This window comes from Mustelus asterias, chromosome 3 (assembly GCF_964213995.1).
Source record: "Mustelus asterias chromosome 3, sMusAst1.hap1.1, whole genome shotgun sequence".
Taxonomy (NCBI): domain Eukaryota; kingdom Metazoa; phylum Chordata; class Chondrichthyes; order Carcharhiniformes; family Triakidae; genus Mustelus; species Mustelus asterias.
In genome coordinates, this window is record NC_135803.1 from 41275153 (window position 1) to 41297975 (window position 22823).

Here is a 22823-nt window from a genome sequence, read left to right on the forward strand (position 1 = left end):
TCCAAGATCTATTGTAAAAGAGCTCTGTGGTTAAAAAGACAACGGCCAGAATTCTATGGCCGCCCACTGCCACTGCCAGCAAGAACGGAGAATTTGGCGCTCAGCCAAATCTCCATTCACTGCAGCGGGACTGGAGAATCCCAACTGCGGGTGAGGTTGGAGAATTGGTAAGTCAGAGTGCAGCTTGCCTGTTTCACTGCCATCTGTTTCATCCTGACCTCTGTCAGGTAGCAACACTGTGTCATTTCATGCTGATCTTTGTGGACCCCTGCAGCTCAGCATCCATGATTGTATTTTGTGTGACGTTGGAAGGGAAACAGTTAAGCCATTATGGTCATGGCTCAATAAGAACAGGTTGGCTTTAACCTAAGCTGCAGGCATGCAATTTACCTGCATGCTTCAGCAATTGGACACCCCGCCACAGTTGAATTGTTTGCTCAGCATGCTCACGGCTGATGCTGTTCTTCCAGTGCCCTGATGATTACATTGTATGATTAAAGTAAAAAAAAACTAAACTTATTGTTTGCACATTTATTTATATTTTCTTATTTTTTTCCCAAGTTTTAAAATACAACATAGAATCGTACAGTGCAGAAGGAGGCCATTCAGCCCATCAAGTCTGCACCCACCACAATCCCACCCAGCCCCTATCCCCATGCATGTACCCGAGCTAGTTCCCCTGACACTAAGGGGCAATGTAGCATGGCCAATCCCACCTATCTTTGGACTGCAAGAGGAAACCGGAACACCCAGAGGAAACCCATGCAGACATGGGGAGAATGTGCAAACTCCACACAGACAGTGCCCAAGCTGGGAATCGAACCCAGGGCCCTGGCGCGCTGTGAGGCAGCAGTACTCACCATTGCCGCTGTGCTGCCCATTTTAAGATCTTTAAAACTTATCTTTAAGGTGTATCATCTCAATTTTCTATTTTAAAAGTACAAAGAATTATCACAAACAGTAAGAGTTTTGTATTTTATTCCCAGCAGTGATTTGTTTCGAATATTTCTATTTAAACAGTGAACAAGGAAATTACTGCACCTCGCTGTGAGCGAATTAAATTAACAGTTAAATATGAAAACCTGAATGGGTGCTGACTGATGTTATTTCAGATTGCTTGTACTCTCCACCTCAGAGTTTCTTTAGATTACTTCCCTCCGGTGATATCTTGAAATTGTTATTTTTCAAAGAAAGATTATGGGGGGGAAAAACGTTTGAAGTAAATGAAGGTCTGACTTAGTTCATAACTTTGTAACTATTTGATTGTGAACACCACCTTGATGCCTCTACCTGACTCTTCAAACTTCAAAGTCTTATTCCCACAAGAAGATGTTGAGGTTTTCCAATAATCATATCAAGACATGCATTTTGAAGAAAATGTGCATAACAAGAGCTTTAAATGAGTAAATAATGGCATACAAAAAATTCTTGAGCCCTGAAGCAAGGTGGATAATGAAAAACAGAAATATAATTTTGTTATTGTCTGCGTTTGACAAATGTGATAAGATTATAATAACAATTTTCAAACAAGTAAAATCCATATAGTACAAAAAATATCTGGAGAACGTCAGATTTAATATTTTCCCTAATATTTCTTTGCAATTTGTGTGCCATAAAGTTTCCACCCATGGTACAATGTTTCTTCTGGCCTGAGGGCAAATGGATGCTTTTTTTGTGATTGGCTAACCTGTAGCAAGCAGTTCCATGAAGAATATCAGTGACATAGCGACGATGTTTTGGGATGTTTCCATTGCTCACTTCATGCTTTGGTTACAAAATGTTTTTTGTTACCAATTTAAAACTTTATTTCAATTCTAAGAATGTGATAAAAGTGTTAGTATGACTAAAACATATATTGAAACGCAAAGTTATAAATTGAACGGTAATAGCTCAAAGTCTTTTGACACAAGTCATTGTTGATTTCACTGTTGTAGGGGAAAGGCGCTAGGGCTGCAGATAAGGGTGTTACCATGGTGATGAAGGAGATACCGAGGGAGGAGTCTGGAGAAGGAAAACCCCTCCTCATTGTAACATCACAGGTGGGCAGCATCATGCCAATATCAAGTTGGCATGTGGTCATTCAGTCATGTGAACTGAATGTATGAGGACAATGTTATGAAACACAGTTTAAGATGGAAGACTCTTCCTTACATATGATTAATTCCGTTCATAATGATGTAACATCCAATTAATGTTTACCTAACTGTACCATTATTAACATCCATCCCCATCATGTGTTTAATTGCCTTCAAATCATCCTCTCAGAAGGACCCACCTTTTTGAATGTTCACGAGGGACATCATTGTTCATAATTTCCTCAAATGCTCTCAGATTTGCAAAATCGAGACAAGCAGCATTTTTGGCGCATTACCTGGACTAAAGTAAAGTGTGAGACTGATATTAGTCTGCTCGCATGAGGCTGAATACTGCTGCTGAAGTATTCATTTAAAAACGTATTTTTAAGATGAACTTCATTACTATAACTTGCAATTCAAATGAATTTTAAATCCTCAGAGTGCATACTATTCATTGATTTCACAAAGGGTAGTCCTGTGAAATAAAATGCTTAAGAATCTGATTTAGAGCACAAATCATTTTCGTTTCCTCTTGCCCAGTCACATCAAAGCATAATGTGCATCTGTTCAAGCTTGTGCTTTATTTTCTACTTATGATCCATTGGCATTTGTGATAGAGCACATTACTAATGTGAGCCATCTTTTGATAAACATGATTTGGATTCTATCTTGCTTTTTGACGTTTTCTTTCACATGTCCTCAGTGCTTTTGCTGGTACTATCTAATTGTGCTATATCTTAATAGACCAAAATGTTTTGTTGTGCATCAATATTAACATAAATATCCCTTTGTTGCTAATTTCAAAGCTCTAAATTGCTGATTTCTGTATTAAACGGCACATTCAATTTTCACTTTTCTCCTGTTAATTTCATTGAAATGGATAGAGTGTAATTTCGACCCTTTCCCATCCAGCAATACTTGCAAAACTGTTTGGTGTTGAAAATCTGTAGCTATTCTAATGAGCTCCAGCAATACCTTCTGTAACAGTAAACGAAGACTCAAGCTCATGCCTATGTTTCCTGAATGTGAGCATCCAGAGACCCCTAGAATATGGGTGGCACAGTGGTTAGCACTACTTCCTTACAGTGCCAGGGACCCAGATTTAATTCCAGCCTCGGGTCACTGTCTGCGTGGAGTTTCCACGTCCTCCCCGTGTCTGCATGGTTTTCCTCCGGATGCTTCAGTTTCCTCCCACAGCCCAAAGATGTGTGGGTTAGGTGGATTGGCCATGCTAAATAGCAACTCTGTGTCAGGGGGATTAGCAGGGTAAATACTCAGGATTATAGGAATAGGGCTTGGATGGGATTGTTGTCGATGCAGGCTCGATGGGCCGAGAGGCCTCCTTCTGTACTATAGGGATTCTATGATTTCTACAATATGGCCCTCAGTCAGGACCTGGTGTAAGTTTGGTCATGCAACCTTTACCAGCAGGGGTGGATGTGAGACCTACCTGTGTATTTAAGCCATGATTGAAGACAAGTGAGGCAAAAAATATTTTGTTTTCTTTATTAACAAGTGACCCTTGCCATACTTCTTTTGAAGTAATTTAAAGGGTGTCCGTTAAGATTAACTAAGTGCCTCAATTGCAAAAGAATACCCTGTAAATTGTCCAGAAGTGTTAGCTTCCCTTGGGCAACTGCAATTAAGTGGGAACCATCTGGCTAAGCGATTTAAATCACTAACTATGGATGATTCAGCCAGGATGAGTCAGAAAATATTAAGAAGAAATAAAACCTCTTCTAACTTCTGCATAACTATTTTAAACACCCAGATCAAGCCCCGCATGAGACACTCCCTCCCCACGGGGGACTCGCCCACCCCCTCCTGACTAATCACCCCTTCATGGCATTCTGCAAACTCCCATTTTTCTGATGCTGTTGGACTGCACTGCAGCCTGCGGGAACTCTTCCGATGCACATCACAAGCAGTTCTCTCCGTCGCAGATTTCAGTGCAGTCACAAGAGCAGCTAAGTGCATATTAAAGTCTTGTAATTCCAGCAGCCCATCGCTTTCTGAAGCTATTTGGAATTTATGACCCAATAACTCAAATTAAAATGACGTTCTTGGAGTTGATGATGTACTCCAGCACCCCACCATTTCCCAATGGTTGCAGAAGGCCTCAAGACTATCAGCAGTCACTCTCCAGGAACACTTGAGTGTAGATGTAGTTACAGAGAGAGGCAGGCAATTGGGATAAATGACCACCTGTTGTCTGGGTCTGTTGATGTCCATGTTGGCCAGGCCTAGGAGCAGTCCACCGAAGTGCTCAACTAATCTCCTCACACCTCTCTGCACCTGGTTCTTGAAATAGAAGAGGCCACAAAGCGGTCAAAGAGATTGTTTTACCATAAGAATACTTGGCAATTTCCCTGGGATAGCAGACATCTGCTAGATTTATCACAGATTGGAGCATGAGCGTGCCCCAGATGCACACCAAACCCACCAAATGTCCCTTGCTTTTGGCCCCTTCTGAGAACCTGCACAGTTAGTGGGATCAGCAAAGGAGGCCAGAGGCGAGCTTCCTAAGACACTTCAAATAAAATTCATTCATGGGATGTCAGTGTCACTGTCTAGGCCAGAATTATTGCCCATCTTTAATTGCCCTTGAGAAAGTGATGGTGGTCCCCTGCCTCTTTAAATCGTTGCAGTCCCTGAGATGAAGGTACACTCATGGTGCTGTTGGAGGGGAGTTCCAGGATTTTGATCCAGCAACAGTGAAAGTACAGTGATATATTTCCAAGTCAGGATGATGAATGTCTTGAGGGGAACTTTACAGAAATGATATCCAGTATACCCATAACTATTTACACCAATTATGTTGTCTAAAACAAGTGGCTTTGAATGGACAGGAATTGGAATTGCTATGGACAGGAGGGAAGAGTTAATTTAGATCCCTACAGGTCATAAGCCATTTGCCCCATCGAGTCTGCTCTGACTCTCTGACAGAATAACTTACCCAGGCCCTCTCCCCCACCCTATCCCCGTAACCCACACATTTCCCATGACTAATCCATCTAATCCACACATCTTTGGACACTAATGGGCAATATAGCATGCCTCATCTAGCCTGGACACCTTTGGACTGTGGGAGGAAACCCACAAAAACAGGGGGAAAACGTGCATACTCCACACAGACAGTCACCCAAGGCAGGAATTGAACCCTGATCCCTGGAGCTGTGAGGCAGCAGTGCTAACCACTGTGCCACCCTGATTTCTCCTCCCAAAACCCACCTGTAAACAGAAAGATGTTTTGATTTGCTTCCTCCGTTATAAGCTGTGGCGTATTTTGTAACACCTCAGTTTTGACATGATTCAGTTAGAAGCAATAACCTCACAGAAATAGGAGATCAGATGGAGTCAAAGGGTTAGTTTATTTGCACACAATCAAAAGGTGGGAGGAGGGTCACAACGTTGCCTCCTTTGCACTCATGCAGTGAAGGAGGTATAGAGAAAAGATAAAGTTACAGGGCAAAGATCACGGAGAAAATAATTATTGTTTCATGTGGATGCAGACTCAAGAATTAAAGCCCAAAGAGGTATTCCTTCACAGAGGTCGGGAGGCTGAAAACTGATGCTGTTCGACACTTTTCAGTAAAATTGACTTCACCTAAAGAGATAGGCACAGGGATGAATCATCTTGTCAGCAATGGTACAGAAGTTATAGTAGAAACAGTGTAGATATGGCTAGGTATTCAATCTGGGTAGGGGCCCTTCCTATGCTGCTGCTGGTAGATGGTAGAGATGGTAGATTGAGTTTGTAGGGAATATACCAGCTCAAAGTTCATGTCATATGACAAAAATTTTAGAAATAATCTATATCCATTTTAAAAAAAATAATAGGGGATGAGGTCTGAGTCCTCTCTCAGAATATTGAAAATTAATCTGTTCATAGCCTAAGGTTATGCATTAAAGAAGCATTCCTTTATGTTACTCAGCCTAAGTAAATTTATAGAGTCATAGAGGTTTACAGCATGGAAACAGGCCCTTCGGCCCAACTTGTCCATGCCGCCCTTATTTTTTAAAACCCCTAAGCTAATCCCAATTGCCTGCATTTGGCCCATATCCCTCTATACCCATCGTACCCAAGTAACTATCTAAATGCTTTTTAAAAGATAAAATTGTACCCGCCTCTACTACTACCTCTGGCAGCTTGTTCCAGACACTCACCACCCTCTGAAAAAATTGCCCCTCTGGACACTTTTGTATCTCTCCCCTCTCACCTTAAACCTATGCCCTCTAGTTTTAGACTCCCCTACCTTTGGGAAAAGATATTGACTATCTACCTTGTCTATGCCCCTCATTATTTTATAGACCTCTATAAGGTCACCCCTCAGCCTCCTACGCTCCAGAGAAAAAAGTCCCAGTCTATTCAGCCTCTCCTTATAACTCAATCCATCAAGTCCCGGTAGCATCCTAGTAAATCTTTTCTGCACTCTATCTAGTTTAATAATATCCTTTCTACAATAGGGTGACCAGAATTGCACACAGTATTTCAAGTGTGGCCTTACCAACGTCTTGTACAACTTCAACAAGACGTCCCAACTCCTGTATTCAATGTTCTGACCAATGAAACCAAGCATGCCGAATGTCTTCTTCACCACTCTGTCCACCTGTGACTCCACTTTCAAGGAGCTATGAACATGTACCCCTAGATCTCTTTGTTCTGTAACTCTCCCCAACGCCCTACCTTTAACTGAGTAAGTCCTGCCCTGGTTCAATCTACCAAAATGCATCACCTCGCATTTGTCTAAATTAAACTCCATCTGCCATTCGTCAGCCCACTGGCCCAATTGATCAAGATCCCGTTGCAATTGGAGATAACTTTCTTCACTGTCCACTATGCCACCAATCTTGGTGTCATTTGCAAACTTACTAACCATGCCCCCTATATTCTCATCCAAATCATTAATATAAAATGACAAATAACAGTGGGCCCAGCACTGATCCCTGAGGCACACCGCTGGTCACAGGCCTCCAGTTTGAAAAACAACTCTCTACAACCACAGAAGCCAATTTTGTATCCAATTAGATACCTCACCCTGGATCCCGAGAGATTTAACTTTATGCAACAACCTACCGTGTGGTACCTTATCAATCCCCTTGCTCTTGCACTCTATACCCCTATTAATAAAGGCCAGGATACTATATGCTTTACGAACTGCTCTCTTCACCTGTGCTGTCACTTCCAATGATCGATACACATATCCAGCCAGGTCCCTCTACTCCTGCACCCCTTTATGAATTTTACCCCTTATTTCATATTGATACTCCACGTGCTTCCTGTCAGAATGCATCACCTCACATCTCATTGACTTCAGCTATTCTTTTTATTTATATATTTAGTAGTGGGTTGAGTATTAAATACAAAGTCTATGAAGGCACAAATCAGGAATGTGATAGAATATTCACGAATGTAGTTCTAACAACTTTCAAGAAACTCAACTCCAGTCCGGAGAAAACAGCCCACTTGATCGGCATGCCATCCACCATCTTAAACTTTCACTCCTTCTACACCAAGCTCTTAGTGACAGCAATGAATCATAGAATCTCAGAGACAGGCCATTCGGCCCATTAAGTCTGCACCGATCTCTGAAAGAGCATCCTACCCAAGTCCTCCCATCCACTCATTCCCCGTAACCCCCCGCATTTACTGTTCCCAATCCAACTAACCCGCACATTTTTGGAATATGGGAGAAAACTGGTGCACCCAGAGGAAACCCACGCAGACACTGGGAGAACCTGCAAACTCCACACTGCCAGTCACCCAAGGAATTGAACTGGGGTCCCTGGCGCTGTGAGGCAGCAGTGCTAACCATGTTGCCCACAAGATGCATTGCAGTAGCAATCCACAAGATGCATTGCACTAACTCATCAAGTTTCTTTCGACAGCACCTTCCAAATCTGTGATATCTGCCACCTAAGAGGGCAATGGCAACAGGCGCATAGGAACACCACCACCTTCAAGTTCCCCTCTGAGTCACAAACCATCCTGACTTGAAAACATGTCACCATTCCTTAATTATCATTGGGTCAAAATCCTGGAATCCTTCCTCTGTACGACACTCTGGCCATACCTGAACCACATGGACTGCAGTGGTTCAAATGGCTCGCCACCATTCTTCTCAAGGCAAATACAAAATGGCTGACAAATGCTGGCCTCGCCAGTGACACTCCCATCCCATGAAAGAATAAAAATAGAAAGTGCAATTGTTTATGATTTACATAGATGATTTGGAGTTGGGGACCAAGTGTAGTGTGTCAAAATTCACAGATGACACTAAGATGGGTGGCAGAGCAAAGTGTGCGGAGGATGCTGAAAGTTTGCAAAGGGATATAGATAGTCTAAGTGAGTGGGCGAGGGTCTGGCAGATGGAGTACAATGTTGGTAAATGTGAGGTCATCCATTTGGGTAGGAATAACAGCAAAATGGATTATTATTTAAATGGTAAAAAATTGCAGCATGCTGCTGTGCAGAGGGGCCTGGGTGTCCTTGTGCAGGAATCTTAAGGAGTTGGTTTACAGGTGCAACAGGTAATTAAAAAGGCAAATGGAATTTTGTCCTTCATCGCTAGAGGGATGGAGTTTAAAAACAGGCGAGGTTATGTTGCAGCTGTATAAGGTGCTGGTGAGGCCACACCTGGAGTACGGTGTACAGTTTTGGTCTCCTTACTGGAGAAAGGATATACTGGCACTGGAGAGGGTGCAGAAGAGATTCACTGGGTTGATTCCGGAGTTGAGAGGGTTGGCTTATGAGGAGAGACTGAGTAGACTGGGGCTATACTCATTGGAATTCAGAAGAACGAGGGGCGATCTTATAGAAACATATAAGCTTATGAAGGGAATAGATCAGATAGAAGCAAGGAAGTTGTTTCCACTGGTGGGTGAAACTAGAACTAGGGGGCATAGCCTCAAAATAAGTGGAAGCAGATTTAGGACTGAGTTGAGGAGGAACTTCTTCACACAAAGGGTTGTGAATCTGTGGAATTCCCTGCCCAGTGAAGCAGTTGAGGCTACCTCATTGAATGTTTTTAAGGCAAGGATAGATAAATATTTGAACAGTAAAGAAATTAAGGGTTATGGTGAGTGGGCGGGTAAATGGAGCTGAGTCCACGAAAAGATCAGCCATGATCTTATTGAATGGCGGAGCAGGCTCGAGGGGCCAGATGGCCTATTCCTGCTCCTAGTTCTTATGTTCTGATGTTTGGATTAGATTTCCCTCCCACCTCATGAAATTTATCAAAATAGCGGCAGCGTGCAGAGTTTTGGCAAGCAGGACTTCAGATCCATTGGACTGCCAGAACAAGAGGGAATGTAAATATGTCACTGAAATCTAATGTAACAACGCCGGCATCTCCACATCACTGAAATCTAACACAGACAATTCACTCATGGAAATTGGATAGCTTGGATCTCCCAGAGCACCAAGGAAGTTCAGACTAGATTACCAGAAACTTGTACATTGCTGCCAGATCATTAAGAGAACACAACAACTAGCTGCAGGAGTAGGCCATTCGGCCCCATCAAGTCTGTTCCACCATTCAATAAGATCATGGTTAATCTAATTGTGGCCTCAATTCCATTTTCCTGCCTGTCCCCCTATAGCCCTTCACTCCCTTATCAATCAAACATCTATTTAATTTAACTTTGAATATATTCAATGGCCCAGCCTCCACTGGTCTCTGGAGAAAAGAATTCCACAACTCCCAAGAGGAAAAAAAATCTCATCTCAGCCTTAACTGGGAGACCGCTAATTTTTAAACTTTGTCCCCTATAGTTCAAGAGTCCCCACAAGAGGTAACTCCTCCTCCACCTTAGCAAGTTCCTTCAAGATCTTTGGGTGGAATGTTAAGGCTTCATCTCCCCATTGCAGATGACTGTCCCTCTCATTCTTCTAAACTCCAATGGGTATAGACCCAACCTGTCCAACCTTTCCTCATAAGGTCACTCCTTCATCCCAGGAATCAGTCGAGTGAGCCTTCTCTGAACTGCTTCTCACCCAATGAAGCCCTTTCGTAAGAAAAGAGACCAGAACTGTGCTCACTATTCCCTGTACAACACTTACCCACTTTTAGACTCAATTCACCTTGCTATAAACATCAAGATTTAATTTGTCAATGGTAAATTTAATGCCAACATATATTATCCTGAAGAATGTCAAGTAACTCAGATGGATGGATATCTAGACCTCCAAAATCAGAAGTGATGATGTGATCAGTACTGTGTTTCTGGGTCCAGTAGAGGTTATGGTATCAGTATATCTCATCGGAATTTGATGTCCAGGGTACGCCAGGGGCTTCTGACTGTTTAGTCCTGTTGGAAATCCCTGTCACATAGCCATCAATGGCAAAGTTAATCATCCTACTTCCATTATCCTGCTGTGTAAGGTAGCTGATCACTCCTCCCCCGCTCCCCAGCCGGGTCCATCTGAATCCTTCTGGAACAAAGAGCTCAGCACCTCAATGGTCTTCTAGGCAGCACGGTGGCACAGTGGTTAGCACTGCTGCCTCACAGCGCCAAAGACCTGGGTTCAATTCCAGCCTTGGGTCACTGCCTGTGCGGAGTTTGCACGTTCTCCCCGTGTCTGTGTGGGTTTCTTCCAGGTGCTCCAGTTTCCTCCCACTGTCTGAAAGATGTGCTGGTTAGGTGCATTGGCCATGCTAAATTTTCCCTCAGTGTACCTGAATAGGTGCCGGAGTGTGGCGACCAGAGGATTTTAACACAGTAACTTCATTGCAGTGTTAATGTAAGCCTACTTGTGACACTAATAAATAAACTTACTTACGCCTTAACAATGCCCATTCTACACGAGCAATCTAATAAGATGCAGGACTAGCAGGATTTTCAGGTCATGCTAGGGATCCAGTAGATCTGGGTCAAGGCTTTTTATGAACTGGAATGGAATTCAGTCCCATATTTATAAGCCAACATGGGAAGTTGCACATAATGTATTCATTATATAATCAGTTAATTCTTTGATAGGAACAGTAAACTACTGTGGAACAAAGGTAGATTACACATAAATCACAAAAATCTGATGAATAATCATGCTTAAAAAGGAAAGCCATCCACCAAATGCTTCCATTTCAATTTATAGTTAGATTGAATAGAAACTGTGCTTAAAATGACCCAGACTTGTGCTCTCCACATACCCAGCACATTCCTCCGTCAGAATCCATGGAAAATGCATGCTTTTTATTCTTTGGGATGTGGGTGTCCCTGGAATGGCCAGCATTTGTTGTCCATCCGTAATCGCCCTTGAACTGAGTGGCTTGCTAGGCCATTTCAGAGGGGTGGATAAGAGTCAACGCATTTCTGTGGGTCTGGTTTCACGTGTAGGTTAATCCAGGTAAGGATGGCCGATTTCACATTAATGGGCTTTAATGCCAATCTCTAACAGTTGTCATGGTCACTATTGCTGACACTAGTTTGGCATTCCAGATTTTTTGTTAATTGAATTTAAATTCCACCAGCTGCCGAGGTGGGATTTGAATCTGTGTCCTTGGCCTCAGGAATATTAGTCCAGTGACATTGCAACTACAGCACCATCTCCCCCAGCAGTAGGTCAAAAATATGTATGTTCATGAATTACTCCTAGTCACCAGTATTTTCGATAGTCATTCTGGCTTTGTGCTCTCAGCTTGATCTTTCCTTTTGTCGGCCATGAAAAGCTAATGGGGTGGAAATTGAGCATCCTTGAACCTGCTCTTTGGGTGCAGAAGAAAGACAAAAAACACAAATTTCTAGGTGCTATCTCCTTAATTCTGAGGGTGACTGAAATACATCTGATTCCATACAGGCACTAGGTCACTTCCATGGGCGGGATTTTCCAGCCGAGCTCACCCCCAAACTGGAAAATCCTGCCCGAGGTCACCGGACCTTTCCATGGTCCGCCTGCACCTCGCCCGCTCCAATTCCTGTGGTGGGTGAGATGGGCAAATTCACCCGCATGTGAACAGCCTAATGCCTATTTCCGGATTTCTTCCTGGAAATTTGTCAACACTGAGAGCACTATTCCTGCTGCATCTAAATATTGACCTGTAAAGGAATTTCTAGAGACCACCATCACAAGTCACAAAGGGCAGAAGTGCTGTTCCCCGGATACTGACCTACGTTCACCCCCATCCTGTACTCCTAATCCCACATTTCCCTCCCCCTCCTCACAGGGTTTACTTGAGGATTGTTGCTATGTGGCAGCTGGTCCAAATGGAGCGTGAAATTTAGCAGGCTGTGTCTGGAGCCCCTATAGTGCCTGTAAATATTATAAAGCATGAAGCTAAGTTTTTGTCATGTCTTCCAATCCTCTGGCTTCTGGCGTGCGCTACTCGTTCCACATCCAGTATTAAGCCAGTTTCTAGGCTAACATTTTGCCAGTAGTACAATTGATAAACTAAATTAATTCTGTGAGGATGTTGATTACGTTTTTGCCTCCAAGGTAAATGATACAAAATGTTAAACATTAGCCAGACAAACTTTTATGAACACACAACCACAACTTTTTCTAATTTTACAATATTCTTAATGCCCACTATTAGGATTTATTACTTCTATCATTTTTATTTAAAATTTAAAGCTTTGATTTTTCTGAATATCTTGCTTTGGGCCTAAGTAATAAAGTGAGTTCGGCATTGTCATTCTGCTCAGATGTAAGTTTGGATCCAGGCCAGAGTGGTGGGTTATAAGCAGCGTAATTTGATTTTTAAAAATATATTCCTTTACGGGATGTGAACATTGCTGGCTAGGCCAGCATTTATTGCCCATCCTTAGTTGCCCTTGAGAAGGTGGTGGTGAACAGCTGCCTTCAACTGCTGCCACATACACCAGGGAGCCCTTACGCATTATTGGGACCACTGTAACCCCAGTTACACATGGGCAACAGACAGTCTGACTCCCCCTAATAGTCAGGGACCAGAGCCAAGCTTCTTGGAAAGGGGCTGGCTGCAAAAAATCCACCTAGATTGCCAAAGATCTAAAAAAGGGTACTGGTAACTTACACAAAGTCATTGGAAAGTACCCCAAAGTGTTCCAGGAAGGCCTCAGGAACATAAAGTTGCCAGGGCCAAGAGCTATGTAGACCCAGAGGTCCAACCTAAATACTTCAAGGCACAGCCGGTCCCCTACGTCCTATGTACCAAAGTAGAGGCTGAATTGTAATGTCTAGAGGAAGTTGGCATTATACGCCCAGTACAATTTGCCAAATGGGTCATGCCAGTAGTCCCAGTTTTAAAACATGAGAACTTAGTCGGTCTCTACAGGAACTATAAATTGATGGTCGGTGCAGACTCGAGGGGCCGAATGGCCTCTTTCTGTACTGTAGGGTTTCTATGTTTCTATGGTCAACAGAGCTTCCTGCTTAGACAGATTCCACACACAGAAGACTTGTATGCAAACCTGGTTGGGGGTCATACATTTTCCAAATTGGATATGAGCCATGCTTACCTCCAACTGGAGCTTGAGGTGTCATCCAGGAAATACGTAATATAAATACTCACTAAGGACTGTATGAATGCACTCGCTTGCCATTTGGAATGTCTTTGGCTTGCACTATTTTGGAAAGGGTGATGGAGAACATCCTTCAAGGGATGCCCAGAGTTGCAGTCCATCTGAATGAAGTTTTAATCTCAGGAGGCACTGTAAAGGAGCACAACTGAGTTGAAGTCTTTCCCAGGTCTCATCATTTACTACGGGAAAATCGTGTTGAACCTGGTGACCCTATCTTTTTTTTTCATTTGTGGGACATGGGTGTCGCTGACTGGCCAACATTCATTGTCCATCCCTAGTTGCATTTGGAGGGTAATTGAGAGTCAACCACATTCCTGTGGGCCAGACCAGGTAACGACAGCAGATTTTCTTCCCTAAAGTGGATCAGGTGGGTTTTTCCGACAATTGACAATGGTTTCATGGTCATCAGTAGATCCTTAGTTCCAGATTTTATTTTATTGAATTCAAATTCCACTATCTGCCGTGGCAGGTTTGAATCTGGGCCCCCAGAACATTAGCTGAGTTTCTGGATTACTAGTCTAGTGATACCTTTGGGAGGCTTTGACCCTGCTGGTACCTGTCCATGTCCTGCTTAAAAAAACCAGGAATGTTCTTGGAAAATGCCACAGGAGAAAACCTTTACAAGTCTCAAACAGCAATTACTGTTGACAAACATATTGGCCCATTACGATCCACTGAGACCACTCATCATAACCTGCGATGCCTCCCCCTCTGAGGTTGGCATTATCTTGTGGGGAACCTGGGTGGTTGTCCCACATCCAGGCCAACAACAAATACTCCATCAATTGCATAATGGCCACTCAGGGATTTCTAAAATGAAAATGTATGCAAGAAGCTACATCTGGTGGCCTGGTATGGACAAGGCCATTGTAAAACTGGTCAAGTGGTGTAAAACCTGCCAGGGAAAACCAGAAGGTCTCACTAGCAGCCTCATTGCAACCCTTGGGAATGGCCAGGGAGACCCTGAGTGTGAGTGCACACAGTCTTTATGGGCTCTATACTCTTAATTCCAATTGATGCCCACTCAAAATGGATCAGCGTGCATCAGCTGGCCTCTACTACCTCTTACAACACCAATAGGAAAACTCTGGAAATCTTTATGTACACATGGTATACCTGAGCTCCTCGTGGGAACAACGGAACCCCATTTACCAGCGGGGATTTTCAAACCTTTGTGAACACAAATGGAATGACGCACATCCATGCAACACCCTATCAACCATCTTCAAATGACCTGGCTGAGTGAGTAGTCTAGGTATTTAAAAACAACTTGAAGAAACAAACAACAGGCTCTTTGGAAACAAAGCTTGCACTTTTCTTTTTCAATTGTAGGACAACTTCACACATGACGATGGGACTAGCCCCAGCGGAGCTATTGATGGGTCAACACCTTTAGACCAGACCTGGCCTCACTTTCCCGAATCTGGTCGGCAAAATTGAAGAGAACCAAGAAGCCCGAAAAAGGGGCCATGATGGACATCAACCTGACAGGACCTTCAAACCAGGAGTTACCATCCACGTACGGAATTTCGGAGACTATTCCCTGTGTATCCCAGGAGCTGTCCTTTCAAAAACTGGACCAGTATCATATATGGTAAAGATTGGGGAGGAGACTATAAAAAAATGCCGATCATCTCCTCCATTGCGAAGCATCCACAGGGGAACTGCTGCACCTTATACACCATTCTGCAGATGGAAAACTCCATCCACAGCCAAGAGAGGTCTACGAGTACTCCACCTCAGAAATGGAGACGGAGGCAGTGGAGTCACAGTCAGCGATCATCACAGATGACAGGCTCCCTACAGTGCCCCTTCGACATTCCACAAGGAAGAGACATTCACCCACTCTGTGTGCACCTCCTGACCAAACCATGCGAACAACAGGAATGAGGCCACGGACAACGGTTCGATCCTCTCTTGTTGGAGATGGTAATTGCCTGGCACTTGTGTGGCTCGAATGTTATTTGCCACTTGTCAGCCCAAGCCTGGATATTATTCTAGTCTTGCTGCATTTGGACATGGACTGCTTCAGTACCTGAGGAGTTGTGAATGGCGCTGAAGATTGTGCAGTCATCAGCAAACATCCCCACTTCTGACCTTATGATGCAAGGAAAGTAATTTATGAAGCAGTGAAGATGGTTGGGCCTAGGACACTACCCTGAGGATCTCCTGAAGTGATGTCCGGGAACTGAAATGGTTGACTCCTGATTCCCATTGACTCCAGTTTTACTAGGGCACCTTAATGCCATACTTGGTCAAATACTGTCTTGATGTCAAAGGCAATCATTCTTACCTCACCTCCGGCATTCAGCTCTTTTGTCCATGTTTGAACCAAGGTGTAAGAGGTCAGGAGCTGAGTGACCCTGATGGATTCCCAACCGATTGTTAGTGAGCAGGTTATTGCTGAGTAAGTGCCACTTGATAGCTTTGTTGAAGACCCCTTCCATCACTTTACTGATGATCAAGAGTAGACTAATGGGGTGGTAATTGGCCGGGTTGTATCTGTCCTGTTTCTTGTGTACAGACCATAACTGGGCAATTTTCCACATTGACGGATGGATGTCAATGTTGTAGCTGAACTGGAAGAGCTTGGCGAGGGCACAGCAGGTTGTGGAGGCACAAGTTTTCAGTACGATTGCCGGAATGTTGTCTGGACCCATAGCCTTTGCAGTTTCTTAATATCACATGGAGTGAATTGAATTGGCTGAAGACTGACATCTGTGATGCTGGGGACTTCCGGAGGAGGCTGCGATGGATCATCCACTCAGCATTCTGGCTGAAAATTGTTGCGAATGCTCAGCCTTATCATTTGCACTGATGTGCTGGCCTCCCCCATCTTTGAAGACGGGGGATATTTGTGGAGCCTCCTCCTCCAGTGAATTGTTTAATTGTCCACCATCATTCACGATTTGATGTGGCAGGACTGCAGAGCTTAGATCTGATCCGTTGGTTGCAAAATTGCTTAGCTCTACTACTTGCTTATGCTGTTTTGCATGCCAGTAATACTGTGTTGTCTCTTCACCAGATTGACAGCTTATTTTTAGGTAGGCCTGGTGTTGCTCCTGGCATGCCCTTCTGCACTCTTCATTGATCCAGAGTTGATCCCCTGGCTTGATGGTGATGGAGGGTAGGGGGTATGCCTTGAGTTAGACTGTAGTTGAGTACAATTCTGCTGCAGCTGATGGCGCACAGCATCTCACACATGCCCAGCTTTGAGTTACGAGATCTGTTTGAAATCTATCCAATTTGGCACGTTGGTGATGCCACTCAGAATGATGGAAAGTATCCTCAATGTGAAGATGAGTCTTTGTTTCCACTAGGACTGTCCGGTGGTCACTCCTACTGATACTGCTATGGACAGATGAATCTGTGGCAGACAGGTTGCTGAAGGTGAGGTCAAATATGTTTTTCCCTCTCGTTGGTTCGCTCACCACCTGCCGCAGATCCAGTCTAGCAGCTACAGCCTTTAAGACCCGGTCAAGTCTGTGGTGACGCTACCGAGCCACTCTTGGTGCTGAACAGTGAAGCTCTCCACCGAGTACATTCTACACTCTTGCCACCCTCCAGTGCTTCCTCCAAGTGGCGTTCAACATGGAAGAGTACTGATTCACCAGCTGAGGGGGATTATACCTAGTAATAAGCTGGAGGTTTATTGCCCATGTTTGACCTGATGCCATGAAACTTCATGGGGTCCAGAGTCAATGTTGAGGACTCCTTCCCAACTGTATATCACTGTGCTGCCACCTCTGCTGGGTCTATCCTGCAGGTGGGACGGGACATTCCCAGAGATGGTAATGGTGGTGTACGGGATATTGTCTGTAAGGTATGATTCCGAGAGAATTACTGACTGTGCCAAGCTGTTGCTTGACTAGTCTGTGAGACAGCTCTCCCAGTGGCACGAGCCCCCAGATTTTAGTAAGGAGGACTTTGATAGGTCAATAAGGCTTGGTTTTCCATTGTCATTTCCGGTGCCTAGGTCAATGCCGGGTGGTCTGTCCGGTTTTGTCCCTTTTTGTTTTCTTTATAGTGGCTGGATACAACTGAGTTTCTTGTGAGGGCATTTCAGAGTCAATCACATTTTAGTGGGTCTGGCGTCACATGTAGGCCAGACCAGTTAAGGATGCAGGTTTCCTTCCCTAAAGGACATTAGTTAAAAGAATTATGACAGTTTCAGTTCATTTTGGGGTGAATTTCAGTCAGCAATACATACTGTCAAGAATTTGATGGGGATAAATTGGTAGTTTTGCTGTCAAAGGTAACAAATGGCTGTTAAAAAATAAATGAGAAAAATCGTATTGATGCACTTTGGGACATGGGTGAATAAAAATACATGGGGAGGTGTGTTTCCATAACTAAACCATTTTTTACTTAACCTGGAGACTTTTGATGCTGACAGTGGATGCTAAACAAAATTTGTGAGGGGGGATGGTGGAATGCTGGAAACAATCTGAGAATCTGCATTACAAGTAAGCCAAAAAGCTTAAAAATGCTGCAGTTGTTGAAGATTCCAGCATATCTTCTGTTGATGTTGTTTCTTCATGTTGGATATAAAGTTATGTTGTTTTATAACAATGGGAATGTTATATCATGTCATTGATTTATGTAACTGAATAACTCAGATTTTATTATTAGTAAAAGTTTCTGAATGCTGTTATGAATCCTGCTGATGTTATATGCAAAAGTGTCCTAACTTGAAACATTGATTCATAGTGGTGTATATTTGTTTAGATTAATGCGAGGAGCAATGTACAGTCTAGTTTTATGCATACAATTAATAAAATGTATTTATTAAAGTTAAAAAGAAAACACCAGAAAGATTAATATGCACTATGACACTTAAGTACACTAAATAACTAACCATTGCATCTCAAATTATCTCTTGATCCCAAAATATACCCACGTTCCCTGAACTCACTAAGACACAACTTTTTCCCCAAACAGTATACGTTTTAGCAACTTTATAAGTCAAATCTCTGTCATTGTTACCACACGATACAGCTTAGATGACCAGGTCTGAGAAACTATCTTTTGCTGGCTCAATGAAGATACAAAGCTGCATCTTTATAGAGGAGAATATCTACAATCTGCTGTGGCTTTAAATGTTAGATGGAACAGGCCTCTATGGCTCTGCTCAGAGACGAACCTTACTTCTCTGTCTGTCTGGCTGTTGGATGAAAAACTAGTCTCCTTCTCCCAAGAGGGTGCTCGCTGTTATATTGTTCAGCTGCTTTGATATGCCATTCTATGGATTCAGCTATCTCTCAAATTCCTTACCTTTTAGAAGTCATCCATTATATAGCTCAACTGATCTCTGATAAACAATTACTGAGATGGCAATTCACACCTCACGTTCTCTAGACGCCTGCTAATCTTGTTACTAGGAAAATTGCATCTCATTATTCCTCTAGATACAAACTAGTTTTGTTACTTGTCTGTTATGTTGTTTTCATCTCAAGTTCAGCTATTGATCTTGTTAATTTCCCTAAATTCTTAGCAACACTATTTAATAGTGACTTGAGGATCAAATTCTTCAGCTGTCCATTATCCTGGAAGAGGAATGAAAATGAGTGCCTTTTACATTTCTTTATCCTTATTCCTTTTATGTTAATTTTCATCTTCACCATGTTAAATCTATGTTTACACAGTAGGGTGGTATGCAGAATAAATGGTTGAAGGTAAGTATTTGGAATTTAGCAGTACTGAGGAAAGCAATGGCTTTTAGTATTGTGAGGGAATGGTTCTGGATGTTAGTGCCAGTCTGAGCATTGTCTTGGAATTTTGTAGCTCCAGGGTGGACATAGTAGAACAACAGCTTGTCTTGTTATCTAACACCACTGTGGAGTACTGGGATAGAATGTGTGGTTTGGCTCGCTGGCAGATTCCTCTGGTGTGCCATCAGAGAGGGGGAAGAGTTGGCCTGGTAGAGTTTGTTTATAAATTTCTAATTAGGGATGAGCAACAAATGCTGGCATAGCCAGCGACACCCACATTCTGTGAAAGAATATAAAAAAATGATCACTTATAACAAAAACTTAAGTTAAATGTTTTATGTTTTCAGATATGGGTGCCTTTTTCTCAGGCCATCTCTCTCATTGCTGCTTAGTCTCTATTTCTTTTACTAATTAGCATATTTCAGATGGCCTTCAAAGTTGAGAAATGTTCAAAAGTCAATTTATGTCTTTTCAGTTTTTGAAATGTAATAAGATCTCAAATTAAGATGAGGAAAGAGACTTTCTCCAGGCATCCTTCTGTTTCAGACTATCTCTTTTGCCTGTATTTTGGCTTTGTATCTTAGCCAAAATGGTGCTGGAGCCCCATTTCCAGGAATGCTGCTCCCGAACCTGGCACCTACCATTTCCAGTGAAGTGGTGGGGGCGGATTTTCCTCACCCAGTTTCTGAAACACAACTTTGGCAAGATCAATTACAATTCTGAAGAGCTCGTACCCTTTTGAAAATCTTTTATAAAGTTCAACCAAATGTCACAGAACTTCCACAAATTATATCCCAGTTGTATGGCAGACATCCAAGGGAATTGGAGGGTGGGGCTTGTGAACTTGGAAGGGCATATATTTTTGCCCCTTGTGACTTGGGCCTCCGCGTGTCAGGAATGAGACAAAGAAGGGAAACATGCACATCATGGCAAAGCATCTGTAAAAAGCTGAACCCTCTCACATTTGCACCATGAAGAAACGTGAGTGTGACCACTTTAGGCCAGAGGCAAGGACCAGGCCAGGAGTTAGAGGCCGCATAGCACTCCCCAGGGAGGTGGAGGAGGACAACCAGGCTTTACCCTGAAGTAACAGTCTGCTGACCACAGAGGTCATATCACAATATGAAAACAAAGGTAGACGGTGGCTCAGGTTAAGGCAGGAATTGGTTATCTACATGTGCGTTTTGGTCCAGCAAGATCGGGAACCACAGTCAGTCAATTCTCATAATCTACCAGTGGCTCTCAATGTCACCTTGGCTCTGAATTTTTATGCAGCTGGCTCTTTCCAGGGCTCAGCAGGAGATCTCTGTGGAATATAAAAATCAGCTACAGTCTCATTACTGATGTCCTTTTTTCTCCAGGGGAGCACATTAACTTCCCAATGTATGTGGACATTTCTGAGGCAGAGAGCCACGGGGTTTGCACCATTAGCAGGAATCCCTCAGATGCAGGGGGGTTATAGACTGTACCCAAGTCACCATAAGGGCACCAACTCTTCAACCTGATATTTTGTGAACAGGGGGTCGTTCCACTCCCTGAATGCGCTGGTGGTGGGTGACCACAACAAGGTGTTCCAGCATGTCTGTCTGTGCACAGTACTCTGGACACTGCCACAACTCATTTATCCTGAGGAATTCCAAACTGCCTCAGCTTTTTCACGCATCAACACAGATCCAAGATTGGCTTCTGGGGGAAAAGGGGTATCACTTAAGGCTGATGGTCCCGACCATGGCCGCAAATGGAACCTGTATAGTTCTACAACAACAGTCGCAAGGTGACCTGCGAGCTGTTGGCATTCTCAAAATGTGCTTCGGTTTCTTTGACCACGCAGGTGGGGTTCCACGGTATTCCCCTGCAAAGGTCTCCTGAATAGTAGTGGAGTGCAGCATGCAATAGGTGCTGATCTAGCCAGTAACACCCACATTCCATAAATGAATACATATATGGTGCACAACATGGCTCAGAGGAGGGGCCTACAACAAGAGGGGTCAGAAGCCTGGACCATAGCTACATTGGCTGAGGAGAGCAATGAGGATCTGGAAGAGGAGGATTCTGTCCAGGGTCACAGAGTTAATAGAGGACGAGGAAAAGGCAGAGCTGCTGACAGACTGGCCCATGTAGCCGAGGCTGATTATTTATGGGAGGAATGTCATTGCCAACAGTCTGCTCATTCAGAGCAGATTCTCCTCGGCTCACAATTCACATCAACCAGTCCCCAAGCGAACAGCTTCCACATACTAAACCTTTTTCACATGGAGACCACACATCTTCAGGAGAAATGCCTGTCCCCAACAGCAGTGAAAGCCAACGACACATACTGAAAGTCAGTACCATGAACATGGCTAAAACCATGACCATATTAACCATTGCCCTCAAAATAATGCACAAATATACCTTGAGGAGCCTTTCACAACCTGGACCCAGCACATTGGCACGAGCCAGCCTGTGCCTACTCAGCTCATGGCCACTATGCTGAGAATGCCAGAAGAAAGCAGGTGGGGCTAGCTGCTGGTATGCAGCAGTTCTCCATTCCAACAACTACTGAATGACCAGTTTGAGGGGGAGGGGTGTGTGGTGAGCAAGGGACACTGGGCCCTGTGAGAGAGACAACAGAAGTTAATGAGATATAGCTCTTCTCACTATGACGGTTATTACTCTTCTCATTATCACCTCCGCAATGCTCCAAGTGCTTCTATTTCTGTCTTTAGCACCTGCTATGGGTAATTCTCCATCCCTGACAGCCAACCGGACCAGCACCCGAGCAATCTTCATTGCTGTCTTCTCCACGTTGCCTCATGGAGCCACCCTAGTCCAGGCCATCTCCTTAGTATTGTGAGCCCTCTTGTCCTGTAGATACAACATAGACTCCTGTTAGCCTAATATAGAGTGCTGCCTGGGACAAATATCTTGATTGCTGTATTGCAATATAGTGTATGTACATCCATATCTCTAATGTGTGCACCTATACAGGAGTGCCTTGGACTGTTACTACTGAATGGGAAGGTCCCAGAATGGAACCCTGGCTCAGAAGACCATAACTTTTTTTTAAAGAAAACATGGAAGAACAGAGCCACAGGACAGCTAATTAGTTTTTAACAACAAGGAAAATCAATTATTAGACTTAAAGTTTGATTATAACACAAAACTCCTTTACTGCCCCCTTAGCTTCACAAATGTATACAGTTTTCAAAGATAACAGCCCACTCTGAAAATAAGTGGCCATTGACACTCAACCAATCTTCCGTGGACTTCTTCTCAAAATCCCCCCCAGATGATTGATTAATTTGTGTTTCCAAATTTAAATAATGCTTTCCACAGCTGTTTTCATGAAGAATTCAGCTCCAGCTTTTCCAACTCTCCTTTCAAACAAAGCTTCCGTTCCACTGTTTTAATAAGGAATCTAGCTCCAGGTTTTTCCAATTTCCTTTCAGGCTTCCTTTCTTTTAAATGAGATCCAGCCACCAATCTCCACAATTATTTAAAATAATGCCTCTCAAACTGTAGTAAGATATAACAAACCTTAGAACGACTTCAGATA

The 22823-nt window shown here is 43.4% G+C and overlaps 1 protein-coding gene across 1 annotated transcript in view; it reads left to right on the forward strand.

The window, feature by feature from the left end:
• pex5la (peroxisomal biogenesis factor 5-like a) overlaps window positions 1-22823 on the forward strand; it is a 204589-nt gene that overhangs the window by 84515 nt on the left and 97251 nt on the right. The window contains exon 2 of the mRNA XM_078210096.1: window positions 1935-2039. Coding sequence (XP_078066222.1) covers window positions 1935-2039 — 105 coding nt within the window. The remainder of the gene's footprint in view (window positions 1-1934; window positions 2040-22823) is intronic.